At 40.9% G+C, this 21,725-nt stretch overlaps 1 protein-coding gene across 1 annotated transcript in view; it reads right to left on the reverse strand.

The window, feature by feature from the left end:
* AFF3 (ALF transcription elongation factor 3) overlaps window positions 1–18,660 on the reverse strand; it is a 286,394-nt gene extending 267,734 nt beyond the window's left edge. The window contains exons 1-3 of the mRNA XM_074149518.1: window positions 18,614–18,660; window positions 17,789–17,909; window positions 11,685–12,494 (exon numbers count right to left, since the gene is read on the reverse strand). Of these exons, the coding sequence (XP_074005619.1) occupies window positions 11,685–12,494; window positions 17,789–17,909; window positions 18,614–18,660 (978 nt within the window). The remainder of the gene's footprint in view (window positions 1–11,684; window positions 12,495–17,788; window positions 17,910–18,613) is intronic.
* Between the last annotated feature and the right edge of the window lie 3,065 nt (window positions 18,661–21,725).

A 21,725-nucleotide genomic window follows, 5' to 3' on the forward strand; every position in this document is an offset into this window, starting at 1 on the left:
GGGAGTTGCTCCCGTGCCGGTACACTGCCGAGCCCACTGGCCCACTGTGGCCAGCAGCAGCTCCCGAAGGTGCCAGACCCCCCATCCCAGCCCCTGCACAGCCTGCAGGGAACTGCCAGGGAACTCGGTACCTGAGCTCACTGAGCTACAAAGGCTGTGCTCAGCGGAGCTTTGCCGTGAAGTGGCAGCAGCAGGATTCACTCCTCTGTGAACCTTCAAAGATTTGTGGCAGGTACTTTTTAGTTGAACTTCCTCTGTGTCAGCTCTTCATCCCGTGCTCTTTATATAGCAGCAATTAGCATATCTGAGAAATCCCCATTCGGCGTGTTTTATGGTCTCCTCTCTGTGTATTGAGATAGCTCTGTAAGTTATGTGCAGGGATATGTCATAATTCCTAATGTACAACTGTCAGGAAATCACTCACGCAGATTTATTCACTGAAGAGTTGGTGAGGAACTTATTCTGAACAGGGAGCTAGAAATTTTAATTACAAGAGAGAAAAAATGACTCCAGCACCTCAGACTGGTCAAGAAGCTCCTTTGATGCTCTAAAGATATGTCCTGAAGTTAATAGATTAACACAGCATAGCACTTCTGAATTCAAATGCCACCTTCTGCCACCAATTGTTATTCTGTATTACTATTGCTGACTTTCTTCAAAATAATAACGATGTCAGAAAACAACCACAAGTATTATATCTCCATTTCTGGAACAAAACAAAGACTGAAGAAAAAAGACCGTCTTCTCTCAAGCAATATCTTCTTGACCAAAGGAAGTTCATACAATGTAGAAAAGAAATATTCATCCCTGTCAAACCCTGATCTCGCTACCACTGAATGCAATGGCAAAACTCCTATTAATTTCTAGTGGAGCACGTGCAGCAAATAACTCAGATGGAAGTGGTAAACCATAAGTGACATAATCACTCAGGAACTGTCTCTGCCACAAGTAACCTAAATGGTAGGAAGAAATACAGCAAGGAACATTAATTCAGAGTTCAGCAAGAAGCCTTTACTTATGCTTCTGCGTAACTTCCATTTCCAGCGCAAAGGTTATGGAAGAGTTTCATGTGCCGCTCTGCCTCATGGCGAGTTGTACCACAAATATCCGAGCACGGAATTGAGAGCTCAGTCTCTTCAATTGTTGTCTCTGTTTTGACACCGATCCACCCTTGCTGTGCTTGCTCTGGGCCTGTGGCCAGCTGCAAGCATCCCCAGCCTTGGTCTGGGGACAGGATAAGGTGTGCCAAACCGTCCTCTGCCCCAGCCTCCCTCATCATTTTCCATCTGGTTCTTCAGCCTGGACCACAGGCAAACAGGACCAAGGGGAGCACACCTGGTCTGTGGCGTAGCTGCTGGCGATGCTATCGAGAAAGGTGTCCCCATCTGCCTGCACCTCAGCTAACTCCTCTGTAACCAGATTTAATATGTTCTTTTCAGAGTTGTCATTAATGCTCATGAAGGGCTTTGAAACTCCTGAATGGAAGAGATTACAGTACTAAAAGATGCAGTGTTTTTGGTTTATTGACAAGAATGCAACCGACTATTATCAGAGGCTATAAACTCTCTGAGTGGGGAAAACAGAAGAACAAAAAAAAACCACAACCTGCTCTGTTTCTGAAAACTCCAGCTCTGTGTAAGACGCTGTTCACAGACATTCATCATGTCCTATGTGAGCATGAGGTTTCATCTCTTCCACCTGCCACAGACGCTACATCTACATCTCAGCCCAGCTTTGTGCATATTGCCATACCACTTATGTGGGGATTAGTACTGCATTTTCCTTCTGAGACTGCATTATCACATCTGTGAAGAAGCTGATGGTCACCATCTAAATTGCTGTCCTCATAGGAGAGGACAAGCTTCTTTAGAAATAATTGCAAATGTGCAGTTTGATTCTTTGTCAGGGGTGTCCTCTAGACATTCCTATATGGGAGCAGGAACTGCACAGGAAGGAAGGGTGCTCCCAAAGGCTCCTCACGGGAACAAACACACTACAGCAAAACCCCAAAGTTTTGGGGCCTGCTCAGCCATCTCTAAGCTACTGAAAGATCTTGCATGCAGACTTTGTCATAGATTACGACTGTGTCTTACGGTATTTTTCAAACTGTCCATCTCACATTGCACTTGGTCCTCCCATGAGGACAAAAATTTAGACCATGACTAACGCCTCCTTTTTGTTGGCTTTCTCAAAGCATTATTTCATTCTTTTTAGGCATCCAGCTCATTCTTATGTCCTCTCTATCTCTGTATGTTTAATTTTTCCTGCATGCTAAAAATTTGTGATTTGGTGCAAGAAAGACATTCATCACCTGTTTACAGTATTTTGGAAACTGCCCGTCTCACATTGCACTTGGTCCTCCATCCCATGCCTTTATTCTAGGCTGCATACCTCCGCTCTGGACTGGTACTTCCATGAAACCAGAAACTAATCAGCTAATACACTTTCTTGTATCAGATGTCCCTGAGATTGTATTTAAAATCAGAGAAGGCCTCTTAGAAAATAATGCATAACTGCCAAATCATGGCCATTTTGTATAAACTTTGTGTTAATACCAGTTTTGACCACCTTTGTAATCAATAATCTCACAGCTGTCTTCCCCTTTTCTACTTCAGGTCCAGAAGTTGTAGCAGTCACATAAAGCTGTACCTGCCTCTGCATCTGAATGCAATTGTACAACTAGCTTTAAATAAATGAAAAATTTGATTAACAATACATTATGCTACTGGTATTTAAATAGCAATAATCTCTAGCATGTGCAAGAAAAAAACCCACATCATCTTCAACATCTCATTTCAAAATAGTTTCAAAGCAGAGAGAGTGTTTGAAATCCCATCTCTCCTTAAACATGTGTTAGTGATAAGAGTTAACAAGAAATACTCTTGGTTTTCCTCTCTTTCTAGCTACACAAGCTTCCCTTACAGCCATTTGCAATAAATGCAGAGGAATATGAATAGCAATTTTTGGTTCTGAGGGAAAATGCTGGATCTCAATATTCCTGACCCTGTGGCTCACCGGCCTGAATGCTTTTTGTTTATTTATCTTCCAAATGAAATGTGGTGTAAAGCCACCTCACACCGAGCCTCCATTGCTCAGAGAAACATGCTGGTGGGGAGGGAAGAGAGTGGGACATGTAGGAGGGAATTTAGGAAAGGAAATGCTTATCCTAAAACACGCAAGAAGCAACCTCAGCCTTTCTGGCATGCTGGTTTTAACTCACAAAGTAAAAAAGGTACCATATTTCAGAACATGCGATTGTTGTATATAAAATACAACTAAGAGATTTGGAACTACATGAATATGTAACGTACACATTTCTTTACAGATGCATTTTTCTCCAGACAGGCCGGTGCCTGCTTTAATTTGGAAGCTATCCATTTTCATACAAAGTTAACCAAGAGTGACAGGAAATCAGACGCCTACGTTATTTATCTTTTCTGAACTTAAAAAAAAAAAAAAAAAAAAGCCTTCTGTTAATTACTTTTCTAGGAAGCTATTTTGTGATACCACAGGGATAGATCTTCCATATTCAGAAGTGCTACGGAAATGACAACTTTACGACGTGCAGGGTGAATAAAGTATGTTACATGCAGATATTTAAGGGTATATTTGTCTTCATTTACTGTAAGTGAATATGTGACCAACAATAAAAAATTTAACTGCTTCTGGCCTGGCTGGATGCATTTACAACAATTACTGGAGGTCTGACCTCTTTAACCTTACACATCAAGTGGCACATACGCATTATTTATTTAGCTGGAATTAACAGTGATCTGTGAAGCTCGCTGTATTTTCCTTTGGTTCTCTTGCTCATCAGTCATAACTGACCCCCGTGAGTATGTTCAGTGGTGACAGTTTCACATCACTCTGATTCATGAAAGACTGAGGAAACTACAGAACAAAGCAGTAAAATATTTTTCACGGATAGTTAAAAAAAAACAAAGCAAAACCAAAAAAAATCCTAAACCACCTTTACATCCTACATGATCCATTGTAGATTGCTGCGAAGACAAAGAGTAGACAGAAATGCTCTACCCTGCTATAATTATTGGAAAGAAGAATGTGAGTTGACATTAATAACTGCTCTGCAGGCGCAACGAGGGCTTGGACTCCACACCTGACTGCACACTGATACAACGCTCTGGTGTTGTGCAATGTAAGGTCTGAGAAGCAGACTGTGTCTAAGTATTTCACTGGTAATCGCAAATCCACAGCAAGCCCACCCTCGCTCTCTCTCTGTACCCTAACCCTTTCTAAGCAACCCTTTGTTTCAGGAGCCACGAAGCAGATGGAGAGGAGATGCTGAGCCGAAACCTCGCACTGAGGACAGCTTCTCGTGCTTGCAGAAGAGCCGTGCTGCAGCGCGCATCCAGAGAAGTACCGCTTTCTCCAACTGCTGAATACCCTTCCAGGCCTGAGAGCAATCCATGTTAATGGGGCCAAAGGTGGAAAAGTGATAGCGATGCCATGTACCTTCTGAGGCGCGTTTCACAAAGCAAGTCTATTAGACTATTTTGTTTCTGGTAGGGAGGATTTTTATTATATCCAGTTATCATCATCATAAGCACTACAATGGATTCCAAAAAATCACACAAAATGTGCAATTAAAAACTGGTTTTTGTAGTTCTAGAAATGTTATTTCCTTCATCAATAACTTTAGTGCTTACCAAAAGGAACTAAAAAAGTAGTTATACAGGGCTGTGGACATTTTTATGTCTCCACTTTTTGTATGAACTCCAGAGCTGATTCATAAACCAAACCATCCACTCTGGGGGGAAAAAAAAAAAGCAAGAGGAATACACTTTTCTCACAATGAACCATATTCTTACATCCATTAAGCTCTCTTTATCCCCCAAGTGCATACTTTTCCAACTTTTGAAAAGATGGAAAGACTAGTTTTATCAAAGGGAGGATCTGACTTATGAGAGACCCCAATGAACTGCTCAAAGTATTTTTTCAATAATTAGACAAAAACAACCTCAGGGAAAACTTGCAAAATGGCAGGTGCATACATTAAGGAATTCCCTTGACAATCATAACTTTACATCCAGTTTCAAGAGATTTTTCTCTGATGATAGTCATCCTACCAGTGAAAAACAAACAGGAACAACAAATGATTCACCATAGCAACAAATGCATAGCACATACCATATGGTAATCAGTCCATACAGAAAACTTTAGGGTCTATGTAAATAGGTTTTTTTATTTTCAAAAACCTATAGATAAGTTTAGCTAGTGCTTTCCCAGAAAAAAAGATTTTGATATTTAATTCAAAAGGGAAAAGAAACTTGTTTCTCTGAGGGTAGAAACAGTAAAACTAGGAAGCCTCTAAAAGCCAAGTAAAGGTGTCTAAACAGTATTTTCCTTCTACAAGAGCTGCCATGCAAGAGTAACCGGAGAGATTAGGCCCACTGTGTTCGATGAATCTGCCCGCACACAGTCACCGTGTGCCTCGGAGACTGCGGAACGCGAGAAAAGCGGAGGCTTGTGTCACGATTTGAAAACTATACCGAAAATCCATCTTTGCGCATTGTGGTCTCCGCTGTGTTTGTTAAGAGCATTTCAAACACTTCCCTGTCTATTTAATACACTCTTTCTTTGCAGTCCTAGTCTGTTGAACTCCCATACATAAAAACAAGCAGTAATGCACAGCCCTCCTACAGACACACTCGAAGGTCCTGAATAACCCACGACTAGCAGGGATCTTTGCACCACACTGCTCTTGTTGTCCAGTTCTTCCTGTTTAACGTGGGAAAACATCCTTTATTTGTGAGGAAGGTCAGCAGTACCACTACAGGGATGAACTGAGCTGTGTCTTCTTGTAAATGCAGCTTGCTAACTCATTCCCATGAACATCTGGGAAAGAAAACATCTACAACTGGCTCATACTTACAGTACTTACAGTACTCAAGTGCTGTGATTGCTAACTGGCTCCTCAAGCACTGCAATTCTTCAATAAAGTTGATAAATGGTAGAGGACAAACACCACACTTAATTCTATGCTTATGTCTCCAGACTCTTTGGGCGCATCCTAGAATGGTGCCGGAAGAAGTCTGGACCTTTTTGCTAATGCATTCAATCTCTCCCTCCCTTTTTATCTAAAAGCATCTTCAATTGCTCTTCTATTCTCATTTCTGCCTTTCTGGGACAGAACTGAACACCCTGGGAAGTAGAGAAGAAAAACCCGGATTCAACTGTTAGTCCTGCAGCAGTTCAATAGGCTCTGTCACAGCAAGGGGAAGGTGGCGTGGTGCCTCTGAAGAAAAGTTTACTCGGATCTCCTCTGTACCCTTTTCCTTCCTCGTGAGACGTCTTCCCTCTACTTTCCCGTAGATCCAGATATGCAGTATTTCCAGGGGAAGCATGCGCTAATCATGACCATCTTCCCAATTTATTCTACACTGGAGCTTCTGTTGTCAAATGAGATGTAGCTGCACTTGTTTTTTAACACATGAACTTCCACCTTCAATTTTAAACTAGAATGGAACTACTTATTATACATGCTATGCACCAAGGCTCTCCTTAAGAGAGTTTGGGTTTGAACAAATTACTGACATTGAGTCCATATTTGGAAGGGTTTTTTCAGAGAGGGCGAAGAAGGGGAGGAAGAGTTGTGGTGGTTTTTTGCTTTCCATTAAGATATGGGGATAGAACCGATAGGTGAAAAAAAGATTGCAGATTTAAAGAATACTTGCTAGCGCGTGCCAGATGCTGATAGCTATATATAGCCACTTGAATGAGAATGACTGCAGAGAGTATCTTATCCAGGCAAATAGTATTTTGCCTGAGTAAGATCAGGGTAAAAATGAGAAAAAAAATGAAGAAAAAAAAAATCAACATTCAATCTATTGTACATTACTTCTGCTGCAGAAGAAGTTGTGTAAGTACTCCATGAAGTGGAATAAGAACATGTCCTCATGATGACCCTATCTACATTTCACATAAATGTGTTCCAAAATTTAACAGAACCAAATCTATCCTTTTTACCATTAGACCGCTAGTCATTCTTGAATATAACCTCGATTTCCTTGCTCCATAACCCTTAGAGAAGTAAGCAAGGACAATAGATAAGGCTTCTTCAATGTAATAAAAAAGCAGCATGCAGCATATAAGATGAAATTCAACAACAGAATTCAGATGTAAAGAACATGATTTGCCATCTTAGGTTTTTCTTATTGTCTCACTCAACAAGATTTTAGAAGAGAGAGGCACTTGATTTTCCTTCCTCTTTTCTTCTATCCCTGGTATCAAATTTCTCTTCCTTTCTATCCAATACACTGGGTTTTTACCTACAGTAATATAATTTCTAAGTAGTTCAAAATGTGAAATAGCAGTACTTGAGATGATGAGGTATCGTTTCCACAGAGCAGTATGATAATTTTGGAAGGACCAGGAGGTTGGGTATGGATTCTAATTAACACTGATGAACCTGGCTCCTAAAGATTAAATTCCCAAATGAGTAACTGCTACCTTTCTACACATAGGTCTATCCAAGTTATTCTCATTAAAACAATTAAAAAAAAATTATAAGCTTCAGTCTGTGTCAAGATATTGAAGGCTTTCCAAAACTGATTAAAAATAGTAAATGAGGTATTGAACTACATTAAAAATCGACCTTTTTCATGTATTGAAAAGTAATGGTCTATAATTTGTATTCAAGTGATTTTATTTCCAGTGAATAATAATTGTACTGCAGCCAACTTTGTGCCCTGTTTCTCTGAAAACCTCAAGGGATGTACAGAATAGGATTTTGTATCCTGCTGAAGACACACACTTTGCATGACATTGCTTCTTATTTTTCAGTTCTTAAAGAAAGGCTTAACGTTGTTTCATCATGTGCTTCTTTTTCTACTGATGGTTCCTTCAAACTGGTCAGCACAAGTGAAAGTGCATAGCTACTACATACACTGATAGACTCGGGAAAGTACTATTAAGCTAAATGCAAGTGCATGGAAACAGAGGACTCAACTTGAATGTATTAGTAAGTAGACTTGAAAATCAGGAGATTTATAACAATATGTTCTTGTTTCCTGGTTTTCTCTGTGGAACTTGAAGTTGCTTATAGTCACGTGATATTCAAAATAAAACTGAAATGTCACACAGAAGTGCTCAGGACTCTGTAGGAGTTGGGGAAATGGTCATTTCTCACCATTTGCTTCTCTGCTTGGTGAGACTAGGCAACTTCTCCCCTGCCCCCGGCCCCCAATTTTTCCTCCTTTGAGTCTCATGTTTTATCTCACATCTACACCCTGCATTCACATCTTGCTTCCCCTCTTTGCATCTTTTTGCCTTACAGTCTCCTGCAGTTCAGTGTTCAGTTCAGCTAAGCAGCTGTAGAACTTGTCTAGGCCAAGTTGAAAAGTATAGGCTTCAGACCATGGTATCACTATGAACACATTTTAAGAGCGGAGAAAAAAAAAGTGTCATGACAAAACTGGGCCTGCAGACAGAAAGCAAAGGCTATAAAAGTGGCCCTAAGGGTGGTGATCAGTGGCGCAAATACCTGCTGGAGGCCAGCCACTAGTGGTGTACCCACACAGCAAATGCTGGGGCCAATACTGTTTAACAAACATCTTCATTAAAGATGGGGATGATGGGGCAGAGTGCCCCCTCAGCACATTTGGTGATGATACAAAACGGGGAGGAGTGGCTGATAGCCCAGAGGGTCATGCTGACACCCAGAAGGATCTTGACAAGCTGGAGAAATGGGCCTCAAGAAGTTCAACAAGAGGAAGTGTGAACTCCTGAATAGAGGGAGAAATAACCCCAGCACCAGTACAGGCTGGGAGCTGACTGGCTGGACGTGGGGATCCTGCTGGACAACAAGCTGACCACGAGCCAGCAACACCTCATGGGGTTTCCTACATTAACCCCCAGAGCACAGTAATGGCCTTACCTAGCCCATCTCAGCCACACACTTTTTATTTTAGCAGATATAAAGCTTCATTCCACCACCTGCACTCCAGATACTTTATCCCCAAGCTCTCTGCCCCTCTCCTGCCTCCCATATTCTCCTTGCTGCTCTTGGAGCTTTCTGCCACTCTCATTTCTGTTTCCACATAGCTTCCCAGACACTGTTGTGGCCTACTTGTCAGCCTGCTTTCCCTCACAATCATCCTGTATGGCATCTCTACTCTTCCCATAGCCACTAGGGATACAGGTTCTTTCCTGGCCATCACCTTTAGCCCCACCCTGCACAACAGAGGGCTCCTTTTGCCTGCAAATGTTCCCAGGACCATGACAGCTTTTGGGCTCAGAGAAGCTAAAACTTCTGTCCCTAATAGGGGACAGTGAACACTTGATGCAAAGGAGAAGTTTTATGAGTTTGAAAGCAGAAATTTTAAAAACGCATGGAAATTCTTACAAAACTGTACTAGGAGACGTATGATACAAATAACAAGAACGGAAAAACATTTTGAAATAAAAAGAAGTATGATTGAAAATTAAAGGGAGGGTAGATTAGGCAACACTGACTGAAAAAACTTTCAGTCTTGGTCAATATCTCTCCCTGTAGCAATACCAGTGGGTAACCAATTTCATCTTCTGCCACTTGGGATGGAAAATGTTAGAACAAAGGAAATGTCAGGATAAAGGAAAAAAAGATGGGCACTTCTATCACCAGGACTCTCAGCCCTCCAATATAAAATCTAAATATTGTCTTTAATTAGTTCCAGTTTCTAACACCAACATCTATAGTATCTAGTATTTTTCTTCTGAGTAATTTGTACATCATTCTTTATAATAGCATAGCTCTTTTTTAACCTACCAGACAATGTTTTTTAGTCCACCTCCTTCAACTTCAGTTAAATGTTTATATTATGTTATCAAACACTGTTTCATTAATACTGCATCCCATAAAATCTGTGAGGAGTTAGTGAACACTTTAGTAGCTACCCTGCAGTCCGCTCTCCCCTACCATAGCCTACATTGCCATCAGTATCTAAGCAAGTCAGTTTAAAGCAATCTCAAGTATGTCTACATGTCTATAAACTGCAGTATAAATTTACCCTTATGCATCAGCATGGATTACATACAACAAATGAGAGCTTTCTTTCCTGAGGTAGGTGAACTTGGAATGCAAATGGTACATCTTGAATTTCAGACAAACAAATGATTGCCTATCAAAACCCCTTTCCAAACTAGTCCTTAGAGTATTGCATACATGTTAAGGGGGAAAATTTGAAAGATCTAGACAATTGCCACTGGCATCTTTAATTCTAACAACACTTCCCACTTGCAGATAGAAGCACAAGTCTGAAAGAGGTAATAATAGCTAAATGGATATTAGTATCTGCCATTACCTGATCCATGTGCACAATTACAGCAGTTTGTAAATGCTAAATTTGCTTATCAAATCTGGCTTAAGAGCCTAAAACAACCAACCCCTCTTCAGAACAACACATCACCTACGTGTTGTTTGGAACTGATGGAACTTTAACTTAGAGAAAAAACACATGGGTATATGCCTAAAAGAGCTGAAAGAAGTAATTGCTTCCAGAGAGATTTCTTTCCCAAACCAAACCAAAGAGGGAATACAACAGTAAACTCCATTTCTGAAAAACAGGCATTAAGAGGCCAGAGAATTCCACCAAAAATTAGATTTTTCCTTTCCTTTAACCAGAAACAAAAATGTTAAGCTAAAAACATCTCAAGACACACCACAACTGTCAAACAAGAGTAAACAATCATTGTCTCTGCTCTGAGAAAGTCACGGTGATTCAGCCAAATAAAGTTGCTTAGTTCTACAAATACTATAAATTGTTTATAAATTGGGATCTCTACCAATTTGCACAAGAGGATGATGTGACTATCTTTGTATTGGCATACAGGCCTCTGAATGCACGCCAGGAAAAAAAAAATCACCAAAATTCTGTCCAAACCAACCATTTCCTCCTCGTCCAAAAAGATCAAACAGAAAATCACAGACTGTATTAACGATAAAGCAAGGTATCCTACTGGTATAGAAGGAATGTGAAATAAATGAACATATAAAATAAGTCCAAGTAGAAATCTTTCATTTCTACTGCTGGTAACAGAAATGTTGTCTAGAAGCATTTTCAGACATGTTCTCATACTTATAGCGTGGTTGGGTTTCTACAGATGGTGATTCTTTAGGAAGCAAATCTCAGCCTTCTCAGAAATTGGTTTAAAACAGAAACAGATATTGTGAACTAAAAGAAGAATCTCATTGCTGTATTCTCATTTATTCCACAAATTTCATACTGTTCAAGTAATTTATTTAGATTGCAAAGCTACTTGACACCATTGAGGATGGCAGAACTACTTCTGACCACAAGCACTTAATTTAATCTTTGCCAAAGAGAAAAAAGTCAACAAAATAGGAACAGTAAGAAATAATACACCTGTCTAGGAAAGACAAAAATTAAAAACATCCAGACTTTATATGTGGACACTCAGGAAAAAAATCAGTGTAATAATATCTAGTGCTATAAAATGTGCCATCATAGGAAGTGTTATGGTCCTGAAGACTGAGCATTTCACTGTTGAGATATCTTTGTATTACTGTGAGGCTGCTATTTGCCATATAGTATGTCAATGTTAAAAAAAAAATCAACATGCAAACTAATATGATAAAAATGTGTAAAGAGACATGCAATTTGCAGTTCTAAGGTATCATCCATCCATCCAAAGGGGTATGTCATAAAAAGCATAAAAACACTTACCTCTTCTTGCTTAGGAATGCTGAACTTGGCTATCTTTGACTTGGTCCTGGCCGAATCAGGCTTGTTTGAAGGCACTCCCCTATACGACTTGGTCGTCTCTGCTGGTAGCTTCAGCTTTGGAGACTCGTCAGGAGCCTGGTCTTGACCGTCCATTGGCCTTACGTAAGCTGTTGGTTTCTGCTGAACCAGACTGGGCTTTGAAGCAAGAGAGGGTGGGAAGTTTTGGACGCAGTGACCGCCACCATGCTTTGCTGGCCTCTCTTGTGCTTGAGCTCCTCCTTCTGAGCTACAATTGAGCTTTGCTGGCTGCTGCACTCTGTTGACATTGTCTCCTATCGTGGCTCTCAGTGAGCTTTGCTGGGCAGTGTTGGAGGAGGAGGAGGAGGAGGAAGAGGTGGGACTCGATGCATAGCGTTTTAGTTTCTCCAGACTGGATTTTTGGTTTGCCAGTTTAAAGTCACCCTTGTGTGACTCCAGTGACCGGTGCCCGTGCTTGCTTGCTCTCTGCTGGCCATCTGAAGAGGCAGTGTGCCCGGTCTTCTGCCAACCCATCGCGGCGCTTTTGCTCTGCTGGGCAGATAGGGCTGCTGGTGTGGAAGAAGTAGTGCTGGAAATGGGAGGAGGAGGCGCTGGTCTCGAGTCTGCTACAAGATGTTCATCGGGCTTGGGGAGAGACGTCTGAGGAACCCCAGGTTTTGGAACCCCAACAAGGTGGCTCTGGTTTGATCGGTCAGTTAACAAGTCTTTCATTTCATCATAGTTGCCCAGCGTATTCTGGATGCGATTCGAGAGCTCATCCCCCTTGTTAGTCTGTAAAACAAAAATCCAAGTGTTCTGCAACAGTCAATGTAAGAAAAAACAAAATTCCCTGCATGCTTCTGCTGAAATCCTTACTGAAGTAGCACTGCCTTATTCAGCAGCGGCGTTGAGGGATGAAATCGAAAATCCTTATTGTCTCTGAAGACACTTGTCAACATCTTAAATCTACCCTGAACTGGAAAAGCTATAAAGGGCCTTAGAGTATATAAAAAAAGAAATCTATCACTGGTATCATGCTGTAGTTAAAGTATATTACCTGGAAACTGGAAAATTTATTATTGCAACTACACAGAATGGTTTGGATTAAATCTGACCATGATAAAACTTCTCCTATAGCCCAGTGCAAGCTCTCCGTCAACCATGAATGAAAACACTGCATTCCCAATTTCCTTCTCTGCCTGCCTAAGTTTTCACATGGCATCTGGGAAACCACACAGCATCCAGTGTAAGCACTGAATGAACCAGTCTTAGCCAACCAAATACTCTGAGGTAATTTGAAGATAGCTCATGGGGCAATGGGAAAACTAAAGATGATTATGTCTCTTCTTTGAAAATACTCCAACAGGATGCTCCCTCCAGGGCACTCTCCTCTTTAAAAAAAAAAAAAAAAGACGCAAACAGAACCCCCCAAATTATTCACATTGCTCAGAGCTTGCTGTGTGCAGCAGAGGGAACACAGCCACCCTCCCTCCCCTTTAAGGTTAATCATTGTCTTTAAAATCATCCATTTACTTCCTGTCTGAAAAGGCAGAAGCTCCATAAAGAAATAAAACAAGCAAATAAAACATACTGGAAAAGACTGAAAACTCTTGCATTAAAAAGCCACTGTGAGCAAAAGGGTGTATCATTAGCATTTATGCAGCAGAGATTTTTCTTGAACCCTCCCAAGATTCAGCTGTGTGATGTTCTTTGCTTTACGTTTTCAGAGGAAGACAGTAATGAGCAAGTGGTGTTCTCCTTTCTCTCTTCCAGACATGGGGTCTGGATGGGAAAACTCCTATTGGCTTCAGAAGGCCAACCTTTCATCTCAAGACTCTCTGTTTTAGAGGAAAGCAGAAAGAAGGAGAAAGGAGTAAATGGAGTGGAGAAGATGCCCCTAAAGTTATATAAAAAATACAAAAGATGTCGCAGCAACACCAGTTACTCTGGAAAACTGGGGGTATTTTTATTTTTAAGTCTTCAAATAAAATTGAGTCACTCGAACAAAAATAGTTCCAAATCTTCTTTTTAGGGTTTCCTATTAAAAAACCTGAATCCAAGCAAAAATGCCCTGAAAATGAGTGCAGTGATTGCCACATGGTAACTTTCAGAGGGCCACAGTGGTAGCGTTCCTAAGTCAGACTTAAAACTTGTCCCCCCAAATTTCAAGGACACTACCTTGTAACTACGTGAAATACATTAAATCTAGCTTTTTGATATTCATTTGTTACAATGCTAACAGAGTTGAATATATATCAATAATATATATTGAAGGGAAGTGGGAAGGGAAAAAGTAAAAAGTGTTGCATCTGAAACATTGCTTTGCAAACTTGGAATAAGATGGCTCAACCACTATAGCCTGGTCTTCTCTCTGCATATGCAACTGTTGTTGTCACAAGGACAATAACCTGCCATGAAAAGAAATATGAAGCATTAATTCACAGACAGCAAGCGGCTTAAAAAAAAAAGGGTGTTCCTTCACTTCACAGTAATCACTTCGATGCCCTAAAGAAGAGAAAATTATTAACAAGGCTTCAAAAGTGGGAAGCATCACATACATCTGAAAAGAAAAAAGGTTGGAGATATATTCATGTGTCTCCTGGGGTCAATGGAATAGCTTCTACACTTTGGCATCACCTTGACCAGCAAAATTACTTTCCAGAAGGCACAGAAAATTTCCCTTTTACCCAGTGGATCTCTTCTATGCTTCCAGTGGATCCTCCGCCTCATGTAGGTACCTTGTAGAGAGATGTGTTTCCAGCTTCCCTCTAGGGAGCGAGATCTGCCCTTGGGCCTGCATCCAGCCTGATTCAGCCAGCCTGTGTGTTTCCTGTGAGGTTTCCTTCCCTGCCAGGATCATGACAAGAAGACCACCAAATGGAACAGGGGTCCTGACACCCACAAGTCTCCTACAGCACAGACAGCTTATGGGGCACCTCTCCACCCAGCTGCGTTTAGGTCCATGCATGTAGGAGAATTTATGTGCAACTTTTGCCCCTGGAAAGTCCAACTTCTCTAACAGAAGGTCAGTTCTTTCTGATAGCTGCTAGTTGGACGGGAAGTAAATAAAAGCTTTTCTGATTATCTGTAGGCTATCGCTAGACCAGAGAAGTCAGCAGATATTTCTTCTATATGGTTGTGATGTGAAGGTCACACAGAGACACCTTGTATTGAGAGATCCCAGACAACCACAAGAGTAATTGCAGCAAACCAAGCTAATGCCTGTACCATGGCACATGCTGGTAACTGGTTGACGCTGTTTATTCCTTCTGGATACACTGGGGAGAACCTGAGGTGAGAATATTTTGTGTTGATCTGAAGTCATCCAAAAGAGTTCACCTACATCCTTTTGGGAACAAGATGAGATCTGACGTAACTTGTTATGAGATTTAGACGTAACAGTTTGTCCTATTATTTGCTCTGAAATAGTGCTGGCCTTATGTAGTCATTTACATAGGGGAAACACGATCACAAAATGAGTATGTAGGAAAAGTGTTCTGTGCAAACATTTCGAACTTACAGTGCTCTGATATTCTTCTGCAATGCAAGATGCATCCGTGCATTTGAAGACTGCAATATTCAACACTTCTAAAAATAAACCTGATGGTTGCATGGAAGGTCATCACAATTTTTTTCTTCATTAAAAATACTGATATGGTTAATAAGGTATTCTGTCCAGGAAATACCTGGAATGAAACTCCTACTTTTTACCCCTGTAAAAGACATTTTAAGTAAAAGATACTGGATTTCCTGTAATCTTTCATAAAGGGTTGCTATGGATACTTTGAATAGGATAAGGGGCAACCCGAAGAGTCAGGATTTTTCAGAAAATCTGATGTTACAGGAGTAGTGATACATGTCAAGGTGAGAGAGGACATAAGATTTAAGAGATTTCCAGTCTGCCTTTGATTTTCAGATATGGCCTTCTGAATGGTAAATCCTTTGGCTTTAGCTCATATTTCTCAAACTCTGCAGAGGAATACTGAATTTAATCAGAGTTTGCAGTGAATGTCTTCTGTAACTTAATTCCCCTCTGGAAACACCTAAAACTTGAACATGCTCTTTAAAGACAGTAAGAGTGGGTTTCAGTTTTGCTTTTGCAGAAAGTCAGTCTCTCTCCACAATAAGATCAAAAAGCCCAAGCGGTAACTCTGCACCCCCACACTGAAGGTTCACAAATGCTTGGATGAGTTCAGACAGCACAATGGTCCATTGCCAGTGTACACATGACGTTCAAAGTACGCTACTGCTGATTTTTTGATGTCCAATACTTTCAGAATGACTGGTCATCCCAAGCAGCTGTGACTGTGACACCAACAGAGCTGTGGGTGAGTTGTACTGCTGTCCTGAGCTTTGCCTTTCTCCATGTTTCCTTGACAAAGCCAGCTCTAGGATGTACTTCTGCAGCACCTTCTTTACATACTTGTCCAAAATAGGGACATAGAGCTTAAAGATATGAAGCATGGATGGAGCCATTATTCTGATCTCCCCAAAGGACACCCACTCTCTATCCTCTCTGCTTCTACAGATGGCAATTATTTTTCATCACTCCTATTAAAGTTGATGGAATTTTACTATGGTTGCATAGAGGTGCCTTCAGACATCATAACTCTCAAACTACTGGTGTGTCCATGATACATGAAGTCTGTGCCATGACAGCCTGTATATTGGCAGACAGGTAATAATCAAAGTGCACAAAATAGTCCAACTATGCCACTTCTAGAAGTGATTTGAGGTTCAGCATTACCAGCTTTAGGTACCACAGTCAAAACAGTACCAAGGACCCAGGGTCTTTTTGTGAGGAGTCAATTTGATTGGATCCACCAAATGGAAAATTATCAAGTCCCCATAGCAGCAGAGTCCTCCCAAAATGCCAAGATGCAGCTGACTTAAGCTTTTCAGGCTTTTTTCCATGGATTAGCCCTTGACTGGTCTCACAGAAGACATTTCAAGTAGAGCCTTGAGGAGTTCAAGACATTTCCCATGGTTTCTAAATGTCTTTGTAATGAATCTGAAATTCGGGCAGCTGGAGGTCAGGTTCAAGGCAGACAGAGCTGTCCTCTATCAAGGGACATGGTTTGAAAGTGGCAGATCTTTCTTTTTTATTAGGGAATAGAAAAAAATAACATTCTGGAAAAACAACAAGCTAAAAGCTGTTGATTAGCATGGGTATGGGCAGAAACATAGAAGCGTGGAAGTCAGGTGCAGAAGCCAAGTGCCAGGTCCCAGATAGGACTCCTGCAAATCGGCACTAAAGCACCCAAAGCATCAAGGACAACTGTTGCTGTTTGGAGGGAAAGGCTTCACTATGTGGTGGTTTTAACAGTAACTTGGACATTACTGGAAGGGCAAAGTAGATGATACATGATGATGCTTTGATGCATGCAGAGGAAGTCACTGGGTTAGCTGCGGGAGAGAAGCAGCCCCCATGGGATACTGCTCTCTGGTCCTGTTTACAAGGGCATGGCTTGCAGGCTTCTGCAAGGTGCAGAGGAACCTGCTCGACCCTTCGAACAGAGAGTGGGGAGAGACGGTTGTTCCTCATCACACTACTGTTACCATGAGGAATAAAACAGGGAGTCAAGACTCATAAGTTACTCCTGCCTTTGGTGAGGGCGAAACATGTCTAGCTGACAAATTTTGTTGGTAATGCTTACAGGAAAAAAAAAAAAGCTAACACCAAGATATTTCATTGCATTAACCTTGGCCAGAGCATAACGTTTACTGTATTGCTTGACCTTCGTACACAATTCTAACACAATTGTTTTTTTCTAAGTGTTGCAAAAACAGGGCACCGTCACCTTCACCCCCTAGTGTTAATTCCATCTCAAATATTGTTAGGATATTTCTAGTTTATTTTATTCTCGTGTGCTGCTGAACATTGTAAGAAGCTTTTATACGCACACACACACATATATATAAAATCTGATTCTCAGTGAACCATAAACGTTCTCTGTAAATTTTGTGAGGCTAGAACGCGTGGGAGGGTGCTGAAACCTGGACAATGCCTTCTGCAGGCTGCATTTTTGTACTGTGGAATAAATAAATAAATAAATAAATGAGCCACCCAGCTGGGAAGCATCTACCTTGTATGGTTCACTGAAGAGGGAGTAACTCGTGTTAAATGCACCATCCTCCTGCTGGGCCTCCTGATTTCTCCTTTCCCATTCTTTCCTTCGCAGCACGTTTCTATCCGGTTCGTAGACACTGCAGCAAAAAAGAGGAATAGCTTTTTAAGAGTTAAAAATTAGCGGGCAACATATAAACCAGTATGAATTTAAAAGTGAAGAACTCTGGTTTGCAGACAGATGGCAAAAATAAGCAAGAACATGAATCATATGAATGCCAGTCCAAGCAGGCTGGGGAGGCTCAGGTCTCTGGGAATGCTGGTGCTTTCTTCACACAGAGAATAGATAATTAAATTCTTACAGAAGAATAAAAAAGAAATCATAGGGCAGGATCTAGTCTGTGCAGAACTTCTCTGCTTGAAATGTGACAAAGGAAATATCTAAGCAACTTTGACAAAGACTGAAAGTACTCTTAAGGCAGATGGTAATTACAGCTATGAGTAAATAGAAATTATGAACATATTTCCACTTATGACATATCCTCTGAGTGTTGTATGAGAATGCTCCTTTTTTTCACATGGATGTGTTTCTGTAGTGATTCTTTCATTAACTAGCTCCCTAAAGAGCTGTTAAAACTACATGCTGTAGTGGTTTCCACAGTTAGGCTGCTGCTTCTGATCTCTGTTAATCAGCCAAGTCGTGAAACTACTACTGAAACAATTCCTCTTTCTGATGGATTTGACACTATCACAACTTCAGAGCATGAATAAATGAATACTGGCACGACAGTGTATGTATGGCTGGTAGAGTGTAGCTGGAGAGAGAATAAAATCACTGCATTACACAACAGTATTAATTTTTAGAAATGAGCTGATCTTCAATATAGACATGCAGAATAAAAATTAACTTTTTTTTTTTTTTTTCCAAAATTCTAGTTTAATGCATGACAACGTAAACCAGAGAATCTTTTCCCTGAATCTCCACAGAACAACACAGGGTTGCACATTTGCAGTCTGTTCCGTTTTATTCTCCTCACAAAGGAAGCCAATGTGTCTAACAAGGTTTACGTGCTATTTCAGGACAAAGTGACGAGTACGCTGATTGCCTATTTTGCTTAGCTCAGCTACTGCCTTTCTTCTGGCACTGTAAATCTGTAAAGTAGAAATATATATTAATGTCGCGTAAGTGCACCATGTGTTAATAAGAAAAAGGTTGTCTTGCTAACCAACTTCCTAGTTAGCAAAACATATGTTGCATCGGCTGCCCACGTGATGTTACCTAGTATGCCTCAGGCAAGGCAGTCAAAAGGCCAACAGCTATCTGATTCTAATTCAAGACTTGAGAGCGCTGAAAATACATGGGATATGTTAGACGCTATTAGTATTTCAAAACAATGCCTTAGCAGTCACCAAACACAGACTCTTTTTTTTTTCCCTTGTCAATGCTGCTAACTCGAACTGGAGTGCGGAGTACCCTTCTGAGGGGTCTGAGGGCAGATGCCAAATGCTGAGCTGGGCTCTCAAACACGGAGGTTTATCATGAAACACAGAGTTTCAGTACAGCAGGTTGGAGGCAGCTTCCAACCACCAGTTTGTTTATTCCACTTACAGGTGGTTTAGGTTTTTGGGTTTTATTCCATATTTTTCATGAACAACGCATGTTACTCATGCCAACACCCTCTCTTTGAAAAGCAGTGTCATGAAGAGGCAATCATAGGGATGGAGTTTTGGGCCTGGAAAATGCCCTCCTCCAGGAATAAGGGGATAGTGGAGGCACCACGGTGTCCCTGTGAGGGAAGATCATCTGCGGCACACGCTGCCAAGGCCAGAGGCAGAGCAGGTGTCATTTACTGCTAGGCAAGCCACGGTCCTCAGTTACTACACCATGCTAACCGATCGTACTCTCATCAGTTAAGTCAGGGTGAAAGACTTTCTAACAACAACCTCTGTGTCTAACATAGACTTTCTGGCACCCTGAATAGCTGCTGTTAGGTTGGGTTTTTCTGGAGTTGCAGAGATGAAGTTCTCGTGATCCTCGGCCACGTTTCCTCATCCAGAACCTCTTGACTCTTCAAGACGCTTTGCACTGGACTCTAGCCTGCAGCCAAACAGAGATGGGCAGCTCCCCTGAGATTAATTATAATACTGATCTCTACCCGGCTTCTTGGAAGTAAACAAGCGCAACATTCTTCACTGGGCCTCACACGAATTTAAAAATGCACTGGTGTAATACTCCTGAAGTGGAAGGACATTTTTATCCTTTTATTTGATGGAGACATATTTGATGAAGACATTCAAGTCGTCAGATCTCTGAACCCCCTTCCTGAGTGAGAAGTTCACTGTTGGCACCGCAATGCACAACCTGCAATAATTCAGAATGATTATGCAAATGGCAGAACTGTGTGACAATGCCTAATATGCCAGCTATAAGCAGTAAGTTAGGAAGAGCTCCAAGTTGAGAATGTATTCCTTTGGTTACACCAGATGGCAAAATCTCTAGCATTTGTAAGGCTGTTCCTTATTTGCATGAACATTGCAACAATCACATTTCCTTGAACGTATGTCGCCAAATGTATTTATTTATTTTGGTTCAAGGAGAATAGTGCCAACTGCTATAGTTGTCTTTATTGCAAACACTTCAGTTAACGGAAAATTATTCTTTTTCATAGTTTTCTTCCTTCTTCCTTTTTTTAAAATTTGTAATTTAAAACAATCTCAAATGTACATGTACCTTTTTAATCATTTACACTGTGTGTCTTTTCCATAGCTAAGCCATGAAGAACAAGTTCATGAAAATCTCGAGATTTTTTCCTCATTAGGGCATGCGTGCGTGTGTGGGTGATGTATGCATATACATGTGTTATATGCATGCTCGCACATCAGCTTATTTACGAAGAGTTTTGCTACTATGGGCCAAAATGTCGAAGCAGTTTTGCAAGACTTGGAAACCAAAGAAAACGCAACCATTCATCTCTCAAAAGTCAGTGTCATTTATACTGTTTCATACAGGTCAAACTCCAAAAGGATGAATTTTAATCATTTTTAAAAGGTGTATTGTTGTTTTTAAAATGCTGCATCTGTTTCAAACTCATGCTCAAACTGACAAGAGAAAACACTTGCAAAAGTTATATATGAACAAATAATGTATTATAACAATTACACTATCTCAAATTCAGCACACTGGTTTAAAACCACACTGTGATTTATCTCAGCCCTAAGATCTGACAAGAGACATACTGAACTTACCAATGAATTATGTCTAAATACCAGTGTCTCAGGCTCAAAGCACCTCCTGAACACCATCACCACCACATGGTAACAGCAGCCCTACCTTCTCTGCTTCTTCTAGGATACTTTGAATAATTTCACTCTCAGGTATTTTACAGAGCAGAATACCAACGGTTTGCCAAACCTCTCAGAGTAGGTATGTTTAATAAATTTCAATGCATTATGATGCCTTTTGGAAGATTACCTTGATGGCTATCCACTCTTCGGCTGTGCGCTAGGTGAGCGTGGCTCCCCATGAGACCAGCCTGAAGAGGAGAGCTCAGGCAGGCATGCTGGTGCCTGATGTGAGGGCGGCTGCGGCACCAGCCTCCCCACAGTACTGACAGAAATGCTCATAGCTTTCTTCATTCTACTCCTGACATCAGAAGGAACTGCTTCCTTTAGTCCTTAATTAGAAATAGACAGAGACGGCTCAGGGGACAGGCGAGAAGCAGAGCAATAACCTTACCTAAAAAACCTGGGACTGGATTTAATCTCCTATAAAGTCCAAAGAGTTATGTAGTCTCAGGCTAGGCTGAAAGCAATCATATAAAAAGCCTAAAGTTTTAACCGTTGAAGAGTCTCCTTTTGTTTCTTTTCTTTCTTTTTTTTTTTTTTTTTGCTTTAAAGCACACTATTTCTGACTCAATTTACCTCCCTCAGACATTGCTGCTTGAAACAACTCAAAT

This window comes from Numenius arquata, chromosome 1 (assembly GCF_964106895.1).
Source record: "Numenius arquata chromosome 1, bNumArq3.hap1.1, whole genome shotgun sequence".
NCBI lineage: Eukaryota > Metazoa > Chordata > Aves > Charadriiformes > Scolopacidae > Numenius > Numenius arquata.